This window comes from Callospermophilus lateralis, chromosome 3, assembly GCF_048772815.1.
Source record: "Callospermophilus lateralis isolate mCalLat2 chromosome 3, mCalLat2.hap1, whole genome shotgun sequence".
Classification (NCBI taxonomy): domain Eukaryota; kingdom Metazoa; phylum Chordata; class Mammalia; order Rodentia; family Sciuridae; genus Callospermophilus; species Callospermophilus lateralis.
Genome location: NC_135307.1, coordinates 165,204,744 through 165,223,405, shown reverse-complemented (window position 1 = coordinate 165,223,405; position 18,662 = coordinate 165,204,744). Strand labels below are relative to the sequence as shown.

At 37.6% G+C, this 18,662-nt stretch overlaps 1 protein-coding gene across 9 annotated transcripts in view; it reads left to right on the top strand.

Annotated features, from left to right (window-relative positions):
* Plcb4 (phospholipase C beta 4) overlaps positions 1–18,662 on the top strand; it is a 375,572-nt gene that overhangs the window by 301,736 nt on the left and 55,174 nt on the right. For 8 of the 9 annotated variants that reach the window (XM_076851531.2, XM_076851528.2, XM_076851536.2 and 5 more), the window contains 9 exons: positions 1,693–1,772; positions 2,275–2,359; positions 5,303–5,393; positions 6,397–6,492; positions 9,798–9,898; positions 13,322–13,357; positions 15,635–15,776; positions 16,652–16,736; positions 17,090–17,214. In XM_076851531.2, the coding sequence (XP_076707646.1) occupies positions 1,693–1,772; positions 2,275–2,359; positions 5,303–5,393; positions 6,397–6,492; positions 9,798–9,898; positions 13,322–13,357; positions 15,635–15,776; positions 16,652–16,736; positions 17,090–17,214 (841 nt within the window). The remainder of the gene's footprint in view (positions 1–1,692; positions 1,773–2,274; positions 2,360–5,302; positions 5,394–6,396; positions 6,493–9,797; positions 9,899–13,321; positions 13,358–15,634; positions 15,777–16,651; positions 16,737–17,089; positions 17,215–18,662) is intronic. The other variant, XM_076851537.2, reaches the window with a different exon arrangement.

Below are 18,662 nucleotides of genomic sequence, written 5' to 3'. Positions count from 1 at the left end.
TCTTAGAGCTGCTCAATATGCCACTGGTAGCCTGCCAAAAGATAATTCAAACAAAGAAATTCTGTGATTGGCCAATATGTCAAATCCACCTGTGTTCTTTTGATGTTGCACAGGATGGATATTGTAATACCTGGAACAACTGATTCTCAATTCCACATGTGAAAAATCACCAGAGATGTTTTAAGAAACCCAGACACCTAGGTCCTATACCTGTAACACACCATGAATATCATTTCTCTTAGCCACAAAGTTGATAGGTTTTGATGAGCAGTCGCTCAAGATTATGCTTCCTGGGAAGAGCCAAGAAATACGCAAGTGGGAAGCTGTGGATTTGCACAGCCAGCCAAATTGATAGGAAAGGCTATGAACTCTCCTTAGAGAATTAAGGAGCCTAATAAGGAAGCATAGGTGAAAAACAGGCCATTCCCTCTGAGCTTGGACTGAGCAAAGGAGAACCCCAAGGTACCATTAGAGTTTTCCTTAAAACATAATTCTTGGTCAAGTAGATAGTTAAGGACATGAACACTTTTACCTGGGAAGAAATTTTAAGCAAGAATAACTAAATGGCCAGGTGCAATGCTGCACACCTATAATCTCAGTGGCTTGAAAAGCTGATGCATGAGGATGACAAGTTCAAAGCCATCCTCAGCAACTTATCGAGGCCCTAAGCAATTTAGTGAGACTTGGTCTCAAAATTAAAAAAATTTAAAAGGGCTGGGGGTGTTGCTCCGTGGTTAAGCATCCTTGGGTTCAAAAAAAAAAAAAAAAAAAGAATTAAATGACCATAAGGATGCTTACATAAAATATTCTAAGCTTACCTGACCTTGAGCATTATCAAATGTCAATAAATGGACTTCCCTGGATAATTATGGTAAAATATTTTCCCGATTCATTGAGTGAAGTGCTTGCCCTGTGGTTAGCCACCAATCATTAAATAAACGCTTTGGTTGCAGAAGTATTGCTTTTACACCTGTTTTTCTAAAGCAAAGTAGAGACTTGGGCTCACTATCTTATGAGGCCTCTTCCTTTTCATAGAGATAGTGGGAGGGGGATGCATTCGACTCATTCAAGTGCAAGGGAGATCCTGAGCACACACCCTGTTTTACCTGGCATGGTGCTTGACCACAGAGAATCCCTCCCCTGAAACTCCTCCCCATATTAACCAGGCCAATATGAAACAACGAATATTGCAAATGTTATATCTATATTGAATTAATGAAATGTAGCCTAAGACTGATCCCAACACAGAGGAGTCAATAGAATTTTCTAGCAATCTGAAAGGTAATACTAACACATTTCTCCAGAGGTGGAAGGAGTTAAAGGGGGATCTCTTGGAAAAATCCCTGTGCCAAAGCTTAGCTTCTCCTCAGAGAGAATGTTGAATACTGAGCCCCTGGCTTGGAAGATCATCAGGTAAGTAACAAGGAGATCACTTAGATAAAATGTCTTGTAAGTTGACAGTACCATCATTCTGGAGGTATAAAAGATAGCTTTGGGTAAACAAATGTCGTTAACCATTAACTGCACACTTGGTCTATCGCACTATTAGAGGTATCAAGGTGGATGGGTTCTCCAGGTCTTAGTGGCTGCAATTGACTTTCAGCAAGAAAGTCTCAGTTAATGAACTGAATAGTTTGAGGTGCCTTGAATTTTTTTGCTCTTTTCTCTCATTAACACTTTTTATTTTTAAAGGATGTAATTCAAGCCATCAAGGAAACTGCATTTGTCACATCCGAATATCCTGTAATTCTCTCCTTTGAAAATCACTGCAGGTATATTGATTCATTTTACTCCAAGACACTAAAGATGTTGTTTCCTAACTCCTACTCCTTATCCTCACCTTAGCAGTACATCTTTTTAAAAAACTGTGTAGTTTGTTTTTGAATTGCTAAGTGCCAACTGATCTTCCAGTAAGTATGGAGAATCTTATGCAAAACCCATCTCTCCAAAAAAATCGTCTTCACCTGGTTTAGAAAACGCTTGCTCTAAACAAAAGGTCAAAGATTGGACACCTTGCTTCAAGTTTCATTGAGTTGGAAGATTTGAATATAACTTAACAAACATTGTTGCATTCTTACCAGTTTTAGTTTGGGGGTGACTTTATTTTTAATGGAATCAGTTAAAGTTTGGTATTTGAAAGTATACCTCATTCACATTGTGAGGATAATCAAGCATTTTGCAGATGAGATTCTTTAATTGCCTAGTATGGTGTTTTCTTAAACTTGGAAGGTTAATGGATGTTTGAATTTACAAATGCCACTTCTTTCTCTCCAGCAAATATCAACAGTACAAGATGTCCAAATATTGTGAAGATCTATTTGGGGATCTCCTGTTGAAACAAGCACTTGAATCACATCCAGTATGTATTTTTAGAAAACCATATTTCTAGCATGAATGAATTTGTTTTGAAATTCATTTTTGAAGGGTCAAGTAGCACTGAAGGACTGATGCTAAAGATCTTCATATTTATTTAAATTCTTCAGTACAAAAAGCGTTTTTATCATGCTTTGAAAGGATGAATTTAATTTGGAAGAGCTTGGGGTCTCGTGGTTTAAATTTCAGCACCCAGGCCAAGAGTCTAGATTCTGTACTTATTCTCAACATTAGTTCGATGTTAGAATTATCTCGGGGAACTGTGACAAACACCCATTTCAGGGCTGCACCTACAGATTGATTTAATGGACCCAGAGTCTGCCACCAACATAGAGCTTTTTAAAAGTCCTCCAGGTGAGTAAATGTTTGCCTGCTATTCAGAAGCCATGGGAGTCTCTTGTTATGGAAAATGCCCTAGATTGATGTCACAGTGTCCTGAAGTGCAAGTTCCTAACTCCAAAACAAAGTCTTGGTTAAATTGATATGTACAATTGAAAAATATTTATCCTAATTAGTAATGCATGACAGTAGAATGCACTTTGACACATCATACATAAGTGGGATATAATTTCTCATTCTTTTGGTTGTACATGATGGAGACTTCCACTGGTAATGTAGTCATGTATGTACATAGGGTAATAATATGGACATTTTGGAACTTCAGTCTACACCTGCTAGTTTCTTTATAACATAAAGAATATTAGTCTGTGGTCCATAAATGGGCTTCCTGAGGCCTTTGATTTCATTCTAATTGCATGTAAGTTTTAAATATGTGATCATTCCAGAGGGTTCTTTATATTTTTATAAGGAGCTATAACCTCCAAGAGGTTAAGGCTCACTGTCCCAAGAGGTTGTGGGTAGCAAGACAGTTAATGCAATTAAAGTACAAAACTCCTTATAATGGTGGGATATTTGACATGCCTATTGGGAAGCCAGCTCCAGTGGGCCCACACATGGTAGCATGAGGTGGCAGAAGAGGAACATGACAGTAACAGAAGAGAAGGGTGCTTTGTGTTACATGTAAATAATTTGGGTGGTTTTATGAGATTTGGGGGGGTTTTGTTTGTTTGTTTTGTCTTGTTTTTTTTCTGGAAGTGTGTCTGAGAGAACTGAAAAGATATGGAGACAAGGATATTTGTGTCCTTTGCTTCCTCCATCTGATTCTGTTCAGCCTATTGAAGCAGGTGTCTGCCCATGGCCTCAAAGCACCTCCTGTTTCTCTGCCCACTGGTGTGACTGGTGTGACTCAAACTGCCAGCACCCACAACTCCATGCCTGTGTCCTCTGCTCCCTAGAGCCTGCTCTGTCCACACATAAAAGACCCGCCAGAAGTGTGAGAGAATTAACACTCCCACTTCATGCTCTATCACTCCCGAGGTGGGCTGATTCTGAGCACCTGTTCTCCTCTTGTCTCCCAGGGCTCTCTGGCAGGACAGAGCTCCAGTTTTCCACACTGATAACTTGTTTGATAACGCACCTTTGATTGGCTGCCTGTCTTCTTTTCTCACTTTCCCACTCTGTTGGAGTCTTTTGGGGCCATCTCCCAAATAAACTATTGGTACATCATTCTTTGTTTCAGAGGCTGATTCTAAGGAAATCCAATTGAAGCAACATCCTTGATTTAATTGATTATTATTTAGCACTGGGGATTGATAGCAGAAGTGCTATTGCTGAGCTATATCCCCAGAACTTCTTATTTTTCTAACTTTTTTTTTTTTTTTTTTTTTTTTTTTTTGAGATAGGGTCTTGCTAAGTGGCTTCGGCTAGCTTTGAACTTGTGATCCTTCTTCCTCAGCCTCCTGAGTAGATAGGATTACAGGTGTACACCACCAAACATGAATATTTCATTATTTTTTTAACCTTAACCCTCCACTTATTTTTCTGATTAGGGTAAAGTACTTATTTTTGTGAAAAGACCACTATATTCTTAATGAAATGATGTTCACCTGCATGAATGTGGTTATGGAAATCATAGGTAGTATATATGGGAATAAGACCAACTGTCTGAACTGAAGGGTTTTTAGTCTAGAGGGCTGGGGTTTGGGTGGAAACAGGACACAAAAGTAAACACACAACTGAGAAAGAAGACAGACAATTATGCATTGAAATATTTGTTGGAGAAGTCCTGGTGCAAGAGAGACCCCTGGGGAATGGACCAGTTCCACTTGGCTGCCTGTAGGAAGCAGCATTTCAGCCAAGGGTCTCACTTAAGGCAAGATAGACAGAAAATACGGTGTCTTGCTTGTCATCTGTGGGATATAAATGAGTTTGGGAAATGACTAGACACTTGGAAGTAAAGATGGACAGATAAGGGTATTGATTGGTGGGTACAGAACAGGTGTCTATATGTGGGACAGTTCCATGAAAATAATAACCTAAAGGGACACACTATTTCCAGACTTAAATGAAAGTAAATAAAGTCACAGTAGAGTTCAGATTCCAATAATTAGGACCATTCCCTTCTTGATTCCCTTGTTGAACCCACAAAACACAATCCCATGTATTGAGTCGGAACAGCTACTAAGCAGACAGACTTGAGTCCGGCTCTTGGGAGCTCTAGGGAACCTCTCATCTGGGAGAGCCAATTCCAGCCCCAGTGTGACCCCTTGTACTTTATCAGAGACCTAAAGGGTGCAAAGCCTGAAGTGGAGGAGGACCCTCACCTGCAACACCACCCAGGCCGAACTCTAGCTCTACTGAGGAAGTTGGAGGAGCTCTGCACATCTCTGCAGACTGAGGATTCCAAGTTTGCAGCATTATTCTAAGGCCAAGTTGGATGGGGTGGGCCAATTTGGTTGTCAACATGTGAAAAGGTGCTGACTGCCATCTAGTGGATGTTGGGTTGTATGACTCCAGGCCTCCCATGCTCCAAAGCTGAAGTAGAAAAACACAGCCATTGGTAATTTCCGCTCTTTCTGTGTCTCTCTAGCTCGAACCAGGAAGACCGTTGCCATCCCCCAATGACCTCAAAAGAAAAATACTCATCAAAAATAAGCGACTAAAACCTGAAGTTGAAAAGAGTAAGTCAAATACACGCACAAATAGAAGCATGTGTTTGGACAGTACAGCTGTCTAACATGAAATTCATTGTAAACCGTCAAATTTGGGGGGAAGAGGTGTAATGATGATGTTAAGTATACTTTCTGTAGCAAAATTATCACAGTTCCATTTGATTTCAGTTTGTACATAGACTCATTCATACAGTAGAAAAAGTACATTCATACATGCACATGCCAGAATTTGCAAGTGTCCTGAGGAAAAAAAAGTGAGAAGCAGAAAGAAAATTTTGTTTTACAATGTTCTTGTTATGCTTTCTTTAAGAAAAGTTGTACTTTCTCCACTGATGTACAAGACTGTTTCCCAGTAGTATCCTTAATGCTGACTATTGGCCATTTTTTATGTGTTCCCAACTAATTGGAAAAAAAAAAACCTGAATAATTCATTAGTATCTTTTGTTTAACTAGTTCCTTTGTATATTATGATTTGTGATTTGTCCGTGCATATTTTCCCATCTTTTTAAAACATTATTTCATTTGTCTAGCTTACTTGCTTACAAGAACATTTTTACTTAGGATAATAACCCCGATTATATTAGTTGCAAATATCTTTTATCCTGAAGTTTTGTTCTCTCTACTGTGCATATCTCTTTTCTATCACTTCACCATCATTATTTGTAAAACTTGGTCTGTGCCAGATTCTCAAAATGAATGGGTGTTTGTTTTCTGGGTTTAAATCCCAAATCCTCCTTTCAAATGTAGAAACCAGAATTTTGGACAGTTCACCATGTTCTAGTGGCAGCCCTTCTTCATGTGTATACAGTGTGGTTGATGCGCACAATTCTTACAAAAAAAATAAGACCAGCAGGAATGGGGAAGACAATGACCACTGCTAAACCTTAGGGCTTGGTTAAGAGGTGCCAAAACAACATATTTCCTTTCCTTCATCTCCATATCTGACATAAAGCCCAAGTTTTGTAAGTGATCTAACATCTGTCACCATCTCCTTGTTTCTTCATAATAACAGAACAGCTTGAAGCTTTGAAAAGCATGATGGAAGCTGGGGAGTCTGCAGCTCCAGCTAGCATCTTAGAGGATGATAATGAAGAGGAAATAGAAAGTGGTGAGTTGCTATTTCAAGTGATATGTCACAATACTTTGTAACGCAGGTAAAAGATGAGTTTCAATGGGTCCTTTATAGTGATAACATTATAGTTTTAATACTCAGGTGTGTATTTACAGAACAGCCTTAATCTTTCATTATTTTTGATCCTTTTTTTTTCAAATATTATTACTTCTAACTTACCTGGGCATTGGAAACTGGCTTAGTCATCTCCCTCCCTGTGTGTGTCCAGCTGTTCAGCAGAAATTCACAGCCAGAGATGATGGTAGTAATAGCCTGGGAATGTAGAATGAAAGAACTTCAGGTAAATCATTGACTTGTGTTTAGGAAGTGAACAAGAAACTAAGAGACAACATTTAAAATTTCAAGTTCAGGCTGGGGTGTCGCTCAGCAGTAGAGCACCTGCTTAGCTTGTGAGAGGCCCTGGGTTCTATACCCAGTACCAAAATAACATAAACAAACAAAATCCAAGTTTAAATGCCTTCAAATAATCCACTGCTCAGAATTATCTATTATATAAGTAGATAATTTTACCAAAGGCGTCTTAGCCACAAATATTTGATTATTTTTAATTGTTTATTTTGTTTTTGCCATATATCCACAACCATAATGTTTCATTTAAAATTGGGATTGGCAGTACAAGGTGGCTTACACTTATAATTTCAGTTACTCAGGAGGCTAAGGGAGGAGGTTTGCAAGTTCAAGGCCAGACTCAGCAAGTTTGTGAAACTAAATAATTTAGAAATACAATAATTCAGAAATTCCCATTGAAAAGTTTACTAAACAGAAACTAAAATTCCTAAAGGGAAAGTCTTCACTTATTATCTTAACACTTAAAATATGATTTTAGGAAAGCTGGTAAAAAAAAAATGTTAAAAACAGTAAGATGTGAGGATTAACTTATCTTATTCACGACGCCTTAATAAAGACTCCTGACTGTAGAACCAACGTCATACTTCTGTTATGTTTGTGTTGTGGCAGGGAGGATTTTGGGAGGCCAAAGATATCTGATTATCCAATTTATGCCTTCAGTAGCTATTTATCTATTACTGTGTAATAATCCACCCCAGACTTGGAGGCTTAAAACAACACTTTATGATTATCTCTTATGGTTTTGTGGGTCACCTGGGCTTGTGTTGCTGGTTCTCCCTTGGGCTTCTCATGCAGTTACTGGCAGATGACATATGGGGCTGGCATCATCTGAAAGTTTGATTGCCTGGTTATCCAAGGTGACTCTCTCACATGGCTGGCAGCAAATGCTGGCTCTCGGCTGGGAACATAACTGTAATCAGTGAGAAGAGCACACACTCGGGACCTCTGGGATTTGGGCTTCTCACAGCACAGTGGCTAAGTGCCTATTTAGAGTATCCAAAAGCCTGTGTCCCAAGCGGTAAGAAGTAGGAGCTGCCGAATTCTTTAACCATTATGCCTAGAATTGGTGCAGCCTCACTTCCTCTCCGTGTTATTATTCGTCAAAGAAGTCTTAGCACTGCCCAAATTCAAGAAGGCAGGTGAGTGACAAGATCTCATTGTGGAAGAACACATTAAGGGCAGCTCTCGATGTAGCTGTTTTGGGAAAATACAGTAGTCAATTGTATTATATTCTGTTATATCATATATCTATTATATTATTTTGCATATAATAAATATGTAAAATATATAAAAATATAATTATAGTATAATATAAATATAAAATATAATAAATAAATAAACCTAAACTACATTTAAGGACAAAGTATCATAAATATATGTATATATTTTAACAGATCAGCAAAATACTGCTAAAATGCAAAAAAAATAAAGGTAAATATTAAGCAAAATCAGTTCCATGAATTAGGTTAAAATTTTAAAGATGGGAACTGATGACATGTAAGATATTGCCAATATTATGATCTAGTAAAACAAACTGCAGAAATAATGGAATAAATGAAGAAGAAATATAGATTAATAATAATAGCTACTAGCATTGTAGTACCAACTGGGCACCAGGCAGCCTTCATTACTGCTTTATATAACCTTCATCATCCAGCCCAATGAAATAGGTATGATGATACTCTTTTTTTTTTTTTTTTGTGGTACCACGGATTGAACCCAGGGGCAATTGCCCACGGAGCCACATCTCCAGCCCTTTTTTGCATTTTATTTAGAGACAGGCCCTCACTAAGTTGCTGAGGCTGGCTTTGAAATCACGATCCTCTTGCCTCAACCTCCTGAGCTGCTAGGATTATAGGCATGCTCCACCACGCCTGGTCACTTACCATTCTGAAAGACACTTTCTTCCTTCTTGGCACATATGCTAATGATTCTTCGAGGCACACAGCTTCTAGTAACTACCATCTTATTCCAAAATTGAGATTCTAATTTTATTTTGTATATAAATAACCCCATGGCATAATACAGGAGTAAAATAAATACCTGAAAAGATATAATCATCCACTGAATTTCCTTTTAGGGGAACAGAGGCCCTTCTGACCCAGTGATGTATACAATTCTTAGATTTCCTCAACTACTTGGCCTCAGTTCTGGTCAACCAGTTGGCTGCAATTGCCTTGGCGTCAACAAATGATCCAACTATATATAGGTTACTACAGCCTCTAATTTAGATACATTGGCATAGAGGGCAGAAGGAAATCAGCATGGCTCAAGAGGGCAGTCCTGCCTAGAGGTTATGGAAAATAGAAAAGACTCTTAGTGAAAGAACTGCCTAACCATTAGACTAAGTTTAGACTCAGAAGAGCCTCTGACTCCTGGCCCTAGGAGACAAGCAGTGGGGAATACCAAAATTGCATATATGTTGTGGTGTGTTTGTGCGCTCATGCACCTTCAGAAATGATACTGTGCATTTGTGTACTCTTTAAAAGTAGTAATTATTAAATGTCTACCACTTGTATGGGACTCACTCCTTGTCTTTAGGTTGTTATATCTGGCTGAGCTGGTTAGATGAGACACACAGATTGAGTATTCTTTATACAAAGAACTTGAAAATTGAAGTGTTTCAGTTTGGGGAGTTTTTTCAGATTTTGAAAATATTCACATAGACTTTTTTTTTACCAGCTGAATACCCCTAATTAAAATAAAATGAAGATTCAAATTGCTTTGAAATCTGAAAAAAAAAATGTTGTCATCATGATGCTCAAAAAGTTTTGGATTGCTGGAGTGTGTCAGATTTCAGATTTTCAGTTCACAATTTGCAGAGTATATAGGTCATGAAAATCTTTTGTCATGTTCTTCCCAAGATTTCAGGCAAGGTCTGACTGCTTTCCAGTAATTTGGGTTCATGAATTTTTCTTTTGTTTTTCACACAGCTGACCAAGAGGAGGAAGCTCACCCTGAGTTCAAATTTGGAAGTGAACTTTCTGCTGATGACTTGGGTCATAAGGAAGCTGTCGCAAATAGTGTCAAGAAGGTCAGAGTCTTCATGGCCCTTTTCTTTCACAATGTGGAGCTGTTATGAAATTTTGGAAATGTTTCAACTACAAGAGGATAAAGTAGCCTATCATTCCTTTGAATTGCACAAGATAGAATTTTCTGCTGGGTGACCCAGATTTCACACATACACAATATTAAGTTAAAAAGGACATTTAAATTACTTATTAGCCATGCCCAGTATTAACCACAATTTATTTAGCCAGTTTCCTTTAAACACTATCATTTATTATGTCATTTAAATATTATTGTTTATTGTAATATTGTAGGTGGGTAGAGAGACACCCACAGTGTCCCAGGGACAATGGTCACCTGTTAGAATCATCAGAAAATAACCCCTGAATATCCTTTCATCAGAGAATCACTAATTAATATTCCACTCCTAATGTAGAGTAAGCATAAAAAATATTTCCAACCACTTATTCAATAAAAAAATTTATTAAAGTACCAATTCTATTTTAGATACAGTCTAGGCTATCACGATCTAAAAGGGTCAAAACACATTTACTTTCTACCCTTTGGTAGCTTGTCATCTCCTACAGTTTAGAGACATAGATGCAAATAGACTGTGAACAGATAAATAATTATGCAGTTCGATTTTTCATAAGTGCTATTGTGAAAATAAAAACAAGTGCTAAATTGGAGACTAATGAGAATAACAAGGTGGCAGGAATAAGAAAACCAGAACCCAAAGGAGAAGGAGGAATTTATCATACACAGAAAGAATAACTTTCCACATAGAGGCAACACTACAATAGCAAGCACAAAGATGGATTGAAGGAGCAGCAGAGTGGAGCAAGATGAGATGAGGTGGATAGCCAGCAACTAGATGATGCAGGACTTCAGAGGCTACCATGAGAAATTCAAATTCAAAGTGAAATATGAAACCATTGAAAAAGCAGGAGGCATTGTAGCCAGATATGAGTTTTAGAAGATCGTGTCTCTCACCATATTTAGACTAGTTTAGAAGGAAACAAGAGTGGAAGCAAGAAAAATAGTCAGGATGGAAAGAGCCCCTAATGGTGAAACTGGACAGTAGAAAGAGGACAGAATGGTTTCAAGATGTATTAAGGAACCAAAACGATACAAATCACTGATGGATTAAATGTTGTGAGTGAGGGAGAGAGAAGAAGGTGACCTTCTGGAGTACTTTTCTGAGGAACAGGGTAGACTGGAGGAGGGAAGACTGGAAAAGAATGAATTCAGGAGTTCCCAATGGGATGGGTGATCTACAATGCCTGTGAGATAGATACTCAGGGGAAAGTCAAGCATTGACATGTATCTCTCAGGTTCATTTCCCAACTGTCTCTCCTTGGGTAAGTTACTTAACCTCTCTGTGTCTTCATTTCCTCATCTGAAAAGTGAAGATCATAATCCTTTTTTTTTGTTGTTGTTGGATTATTATGAAGAAGGGCCTGGCACATGGTAGCACCTGTGAAAGTGTTAGTTGCTGTTACTCCCTTATTTTCATCTTTGTTCTCATTATCATCATCACTAGCATCATCATAAGCTAAATCCAGAAGAGAGGTTGAGCTAGGAGTTCAACAGGTCATATTTGATCCATGAAAATAACTGAGATGATCATGGGGCAAGGTGGAAAAGAAGGCCCAAGTAGAACACTAGTTAAAAGTGGGTTCACAAGAGAGGAGCTAGGAAAGAACAAGATATGGCCCATGAAAACTAGGAGAACACTGTTAACAAAAGGACCTAGTGGTTGACTGTGGAATTCTATAGAGTTTCTGAGTAACATAACTCAAGAGTGTCCACTGGAATGGAAAATAGAGGTCACTGGTGAACTTGAAATGCCAATGGAGTACTGGCGGGAGAAGCATACTGGGACAGAGAAGGGATAGCAACTGTGCTTTTGAGAAGTTTGCTGTGAATAGGAGCAGGAAATGGGCTGGTAGCTAAAGGTAACCTGAGGAGTCAAAAGAGAGTGTTATTTGTAGGGTGAAGAAATCTGGAGCCTTCTTGCACGCAGCCAAGGATGGTACATCAGAGAGGGAGAGATTAATCTTCCAGGAAAATAAGGGAGAATGCCTGGGAATTCCCTGAGAAGACCAGCACTGACAGAATGATGGTGATATGAAAGTGTGATCTTGATGGGAGCAAAGATACTTTCTCTGTGGCTACAATGAACAAAGGTGCAGGTGGATGGATTTGGTGGCAGGAAGAGGAGAGTGAAATGATGAACAAAGTCAAAGAAGCATTGCCATTGGAGTCTTCCTTTTCTGATCTATGAAGTACATTGAGAATGCTGTATATCTACTAAGGCTCAAAGAGTATTATTGTACCACATGAAGTCATCAATGCTCTCTTAGCCAGTTTGTGCTGTCATAACCAAAGTATCATAGACTGGTTGACTTAACAACAGAAATTTATTTATTTCTCAAAGTTTTGGAGACTACAAAGTTCAAGATTCAAGTGTGTTGGCCAGTCAATTCTTGGTGAGAGCCCAGTAATGTCTGCACATAGTAGAGAATGAGAAAGCAAGCTCTCTCTCATCTCTTCTTCTAAGGGCACTAATCTAATCATGAGGCTCCCTGCTTATGATCGGAATACCTCCCAGAGTCTCCATCTCCAAACACAGGTGCTCCTTGACTTACAAAGTGATTTTGATAAACTCATTGTGAGGTTAAAATCTCATAGGCTGAAAATGCATTTAATACACCTCACCTATGGAACATCATAGCTTAGCAGCATGGTACACTGTATATTGCTGGTTGTTTACCCCTGGGATCATGTGACTGAGTAGGTGTTCTGGTTTACTGTTGCCACCCAGCTTCCCAGAAGAGCATCATACCAAGAATTCAATCAAAACTGAAGCACATTTTTGCGCCGTCATACAATCAAAAAATCACTTTTGCGCCGTCATACACTCAAAAAATCCTGAGTTGAACCATCATTAAGTTAGGGACCATTTATACTATCACATTGGGAATTATGGTTCCACCACATGAATTTGTTAGAGACACAAACATTGAGTCTATAGCAAATACAGAGACATGAATGCTGAGCTACTGAAGAGTGACCACTTATGCTGCCATTTATATGTCAGAGGACGTAGCCACATTGATTATTCATTTCCCAAGCACCATGACTAAGTCACTAATGAACTTATTACAATAAAGCATCTAAATGAGTGAAAACCATCTACAAAGGAAGGAAATAGTGTTAAAAATACAGCTCTTTTGAAATATATAACCATGAGGTCATCACATCTGCGCAGTACCTTTTTTTTCTTTCTTTTGATCCATGGCTTTCCACTAATTTCCCATCTTAACAAATACATAGAATCATAAGTTCATATATATTTATTTAAATATTTACACAAATATAACTAATAAATTTGTAATTTTGCCCTTTAGGGAAGTAAACAAATCATTTTCTTTCTCTAATTTAGACTTCAGATGACCTTGAACATGAAAACAACAAAAAGGTAACAAAATAATTCTCTTGAGCATTTTGCCTTCATTAGGAGACCCGCACATGTGGCCCTCTAATATTGAACTTTTTCTACTAAGGACTGTTGTTGTTACTCTGGACTCTCCCCTCACCCGTGGAATATCAAGCTTAGCATCTATAGGTATAATGCATCTAATATAAGAATTGGCAAAGGAAATAATTAATCACAATAATAAAACGATTAAAATCCTGATAAAAATCACTAAACTAGGTAAGATAATATTCCTAAAAAATAGACATTTAATGCAATAAGATATTTCCTTAGTTGGAATTAGAAATTTCAGTCCTAGAAGAGGGTGCATGATCATCAGCATGTTGAATATGAAAATAGAAATGATCTAATAGGTCATCAGATTCATATTGTAGAACAGTAGAAAAGTGATCTGAGCTCTCACAGCATCTATGTCATGGAAGATCCTTAGGTAGCTTCCACTACATACCTTCTGGAGGTTTCTTTTGATGTTAGTAGACATTGGCCTTATTGTAGTGAAGGTAAAGTAATATTGTCATTTTCTTTTATCCTCTTCAAAGTTCATCATGATGATTGAAGGGTCTTGCTAAGTGTGTTTGGTCTATTATATAGTAGTAAGACTGAAGACCGTCTCAGGCAGATATTTGCCTTCTACGTTGACTCTCACCTTTGGGAGCTGCAGACTGTTTTGCTATCTACAGGGCCCTATCTTATTTACAGTGAGACGCTACCTTTTCATTGTCTAAACAATTCATTTGAAATAAATATGGGTAAATTGAATTACAGATCTCCCAAAATGTTTATGGGATACAGAGTAAAATTTCATAAGGTAGTGGAGTCAGCGGTACAGAATGGCTGTTTGGTAATTAACATTAATTTGCTAAATTAACTTAATCCACAAGGCCTTGGTCTTCTCATGTGGTCATTGGGTAGGACTATAATCCTCCTGACAAATAATTGTTTGTAATCATTAAACACACAAGAAGAAATTCATGTGGCCTCTGCTCTTTTATGGAAGTTTGGGGTCTGCAACTTATAAAAAATCTATAAAAACAAAATTAAGTTGCGTTATTTATCTTAGGCTATGATCAGTGAAGTCAGTTTGATGATTTAGAACATTCAGATTGTTGTCATCAGTAAGATAAATAAATGGTCTGACTGGTTTTTCACTCATGGGTTACATCGTGTGACTAAGCATCCTTCTAGATTCAATCTGTGTAGAAAGTTGAGCTTTTCAAAGTTGTTAACAAAATGTTGACCACTTGGACATATTTTTTGTTGTTATTGTTGTTTTTATTTTATTTTATTTTATTTTTTTATTTAAGAGACAGGGCCTCACTATGTTTCCCAGGCTGGCCTTGGACTCTTAGATTCAAGTGATCCCCCTGCCTCAGCCTCATGAATACTGGGGGCTACAGGCATTATTTCTATTGGTTTTGATAGTTATGTTCAGATTTCTCAAGGAGTAAATAAAATAATTTGCTTTCTTCCCCTCCAAAGTCATATAATTTCAATGTGTCCTATGTCACTTTATTAGGGTATTTTAAAAATACATCCTTTAAAAATAAATAAACCACCATGTATGTGGCTGAAATTGTAGACCAGTGCTACTATACAGTGTGGTCCTCAGACCTTCCCCTCGCCAGCACCTTATTTTAAAATTTTTAATTATTTGAAATTATAAAATTGTAAACCCCTGTGCCTCACCCAGACTCACTACAGCAGAAATTCCAAGGATGGAGGTCAGGAATCTGTGTTTCAACAAGCGCTCCAGGTGATTCTGACACACACTAAAATTTAAGATTCACTATTTTTTATTCTGTACCTCAACTTTGGAAAATACTGTAAGACTCCAGTATCTTTTCTTAAATGTTTTAAAGTTCCTTGAAAAATCTAACAACAACCCAAACACATAAAATAACTTAATATTTTCTGATTATCTCCTTTTGCATCATCTGGACTATCATAGAGATTAAGTTTTAAAATCATCTTTTAACATAATTGAAGTACCAAACGTTATTTTGCTTCTGAATTTGTGTGTAAATTAGCTTTTTAATGTCTTTTTAAAAACCTTTTATCAATGCATTATAATTACAGATTATACTGGGATTTGTTGCTACATATTCCTACATGCACACAATATAATTTAATTTGATCAATTTCATTCCCCAGGACCTCCCCTTTTCCTTGCAAATTATCTTTAGTAAGGAAATTTGCAGCCTGTATCTGAGAGTCCCTCTGAAGCCATCAGCTAATCTGTTCTCTTCATTGTGTTTGCAGGGCCTGGTTACTGTAGAGGATGAGCAGGCATGGATGGCATCTTATAAATATGTAGGTGCTACTACTAATATCCATCCCTATTTGTCCACCATGATCAATTATGCACAGCCAGTGAAGTTTCAAGGTTTCCATGTGGCTGAAGGTAACGACGTCAAAGTTAAAATGCAATAGCCTTTTTTTAATCTACTTATCTTTATTATATTTATATATATAGATATAGATATAGATATAGATATACACACACACCAGTGAGTTCCAACCTAACTTGTGCTGTTTTCCTCTTTTGGGGTAGGCATCTCTCTTACTTTTGTTTCACAGGCTGGATAACTACAATCCTTGGCATGCCTTGGGATTGCATTGCCATTCTCTACATCTGCCACATGGTGGCTCTGAGAGACTATGGACTTATTAACCTCTAGTATTCCATATGCTTTCACAAGACTGCTTTATTTTTTCTTTAAAATAAATAAATAAATAAAACATTAGTTTATCTTTGATTGATACAAAATATTTGTACATATTTATGAGATGCCATGTAAATTTTTTATTTATATGCACATTGGGTAATGGTTACCAGTGTCTAGAGAGAATAGATGTTGGGGAGGTTTATCAATGGGATAAAATATTATAGTTAGAGAAGAGGAATAAGTTCTAGTGTTCTCTGGCACAAGACGTGTTTAGTCAAAAGCTGGTTTCCCAAAGCATAAGAACAAATTTAAAATTTTTATTATCTTTTGTGGGCAACAGAAGGCATCATGACCTTCAAAAATACATATTTCAGCAATTGGGGTACACATACTTTGTTTAGTGACTCCAAATATATTTCAGGACACTTATTTTTCTTAAGTAAGCTATCTCCATTCATAGGATATTAATGAATCTAAAAGCAACTGACATGATCATGTAACTCTGGCCGCTAAAACCTGGTGACTCTGGATGTAGCTATATTTATTGCCTGTCTTTCTGGGAGGGTTTGATGGCAGGGTTGCTGAGAGCATCTTTGCTTTTCTCTTACAGAACGCAACATTCATTATAACATGTCTTCTTTTAATGAATCAGTTGGCCTTGGCTACTTGAAGACACACGCGATTGAATTCGTGAAGTATCCTTGGGTGTTGAGTGGAATGGGCAGTTGCACATTTGGTTGGGCAACAGTCTCTGAAATAAATCAATGGCTAATATATAATTTTGATTGTAGAGGTAATAAAATAATATGTGTGAAAGAGCATGGCAGCTGTGACAATCTGCCCAAATGAAAATTGTCCTCCAAGTCTGCAGAGTGAACTGTGGTCTCTTTCTCTCCCAAGCATCACTGGTAAATGGGAACTTTGTTCTGGGTTGCCTGTAGGTTGGTCATTATTGACCTGCACCTCTGTTGTTCCAGCTCTATGTTGTTTATTTACCTCAGCTGTGATACTTTTTTTTTTTTTCTGTTTTCCTTAATAAGTTACACAGTTACAACAAACGGCAAATGAGTCGCATTTACCCCAAGGGAGGCAGAGTCGATTCCAGTAATTACATGCCTCAGATATTCTGGAACGCTGGATGCCAGATGGTTTCACTGAACTATCAAACCCCAGGTAGGAGCTGATACCCAGTGACCCCCAAATTCCACGAGAACACTTTGACAGGATGGTGTTGGGAGTTGCCATCGGTTGGCTGTGGGCATGTTTTCAGGGAAGCGAACATATGGCAAAACAGTGTTTTCCTGGATTTATATAATGGTGAGAAATTCAAATCCCCAAATAGAACAAGAAGACAGTGAAAGACAATGTTTTGATTTATACTGAAATTCTTTTCATAATTGCCATGACTACTCTGCTATATAGTATCCCCTATTTCTAAATATTTCTAATATTTCTTACTTTTGGATCAGACTTGTTATCTTTGTTTCCAGAGGCAGAAGAATTGAGTGAGAAGAATTTAAGTATTTTGGTACAGTAACTAAATTTCATTTCTCCTTTGGAAAGTTCCCTTGGCTACTGCAAATATTCAACAAATTTTAAGGACACAGTGTCACCTCACCATAAAAGTACAGAATATTACATAGTAAAACTCCCCTTAAATGATATGTAAGGAGTTATATATTTTTAGAAGATCTAATCTATAAATTGGTCTTCCAAAGTATAATCAAATATGGGCTACATGTGTATAATATGCTGATCCTTTTTTCCTGGGATTAGAAGGAATAATTTTTTTAAAACGTTTTCAAATTTTGTGTAAAGAGCCTACGATCACAACATTAAGATGAGAGATAACAAAAGAGAATACATAGAAATATGTCACAAAACCCAATTACTTTATGTGGGTAATTCTTAGCATGGCATTACAATTGTTAAAACAAAACACATATGTAAAATAGGAAATAGTAATTCCACTGAAATGCTGAAATGTTAAACAAAAATATGAAGTTAGAATTTGGAAGGGAATACTGGGGATGGAACCGAGGGGCGCTGTACCACTGAGCTATAATCCCAGAGCATTTTATTTTTTATTTTGAGACGAGGTCTCGCTCAGAATGGTCTCCAAGTTGCAATCCTCCCACCTCAGACTCCTGAGTTACTAGGATTAAAGTATGCACCACTGTGTGCAGCTGAAGTTAGAATTCTACAAAGATTTAAAAATACATTTTTTTCTTTTTCTTCAGTCCTTTGCTATAGGAGGATACCTTCCAAGTTTCCCATTTTGGGGAGCTTTTTCTTATCTAGTGTACTGACCCTATTTGAAAATCCCTGTCTTCCTCATTCCTTATTATCTGGACTAACTAGAAGGTCCTTTGACTTTCATCCCTCTGGCTTGAGCCTGAGCTGACTGACTATATTTCCCTCCTCTTGGGGGAGCCTCCTTCATGACCAGAAATTCCCCCTAAGGGCTTCCTCATTGTGCATGTGACCCCACAGTCCTTGCTAGATGAGACTATTACCAGGTACCAGTGTAATCCTGAGTGTTTTTGTCAGGACAAAGCAAAATGACATTGCTGATTTACCTACTTAAGGAAGGGTCAGGTTATGTCCTCCATTGTCAGTGA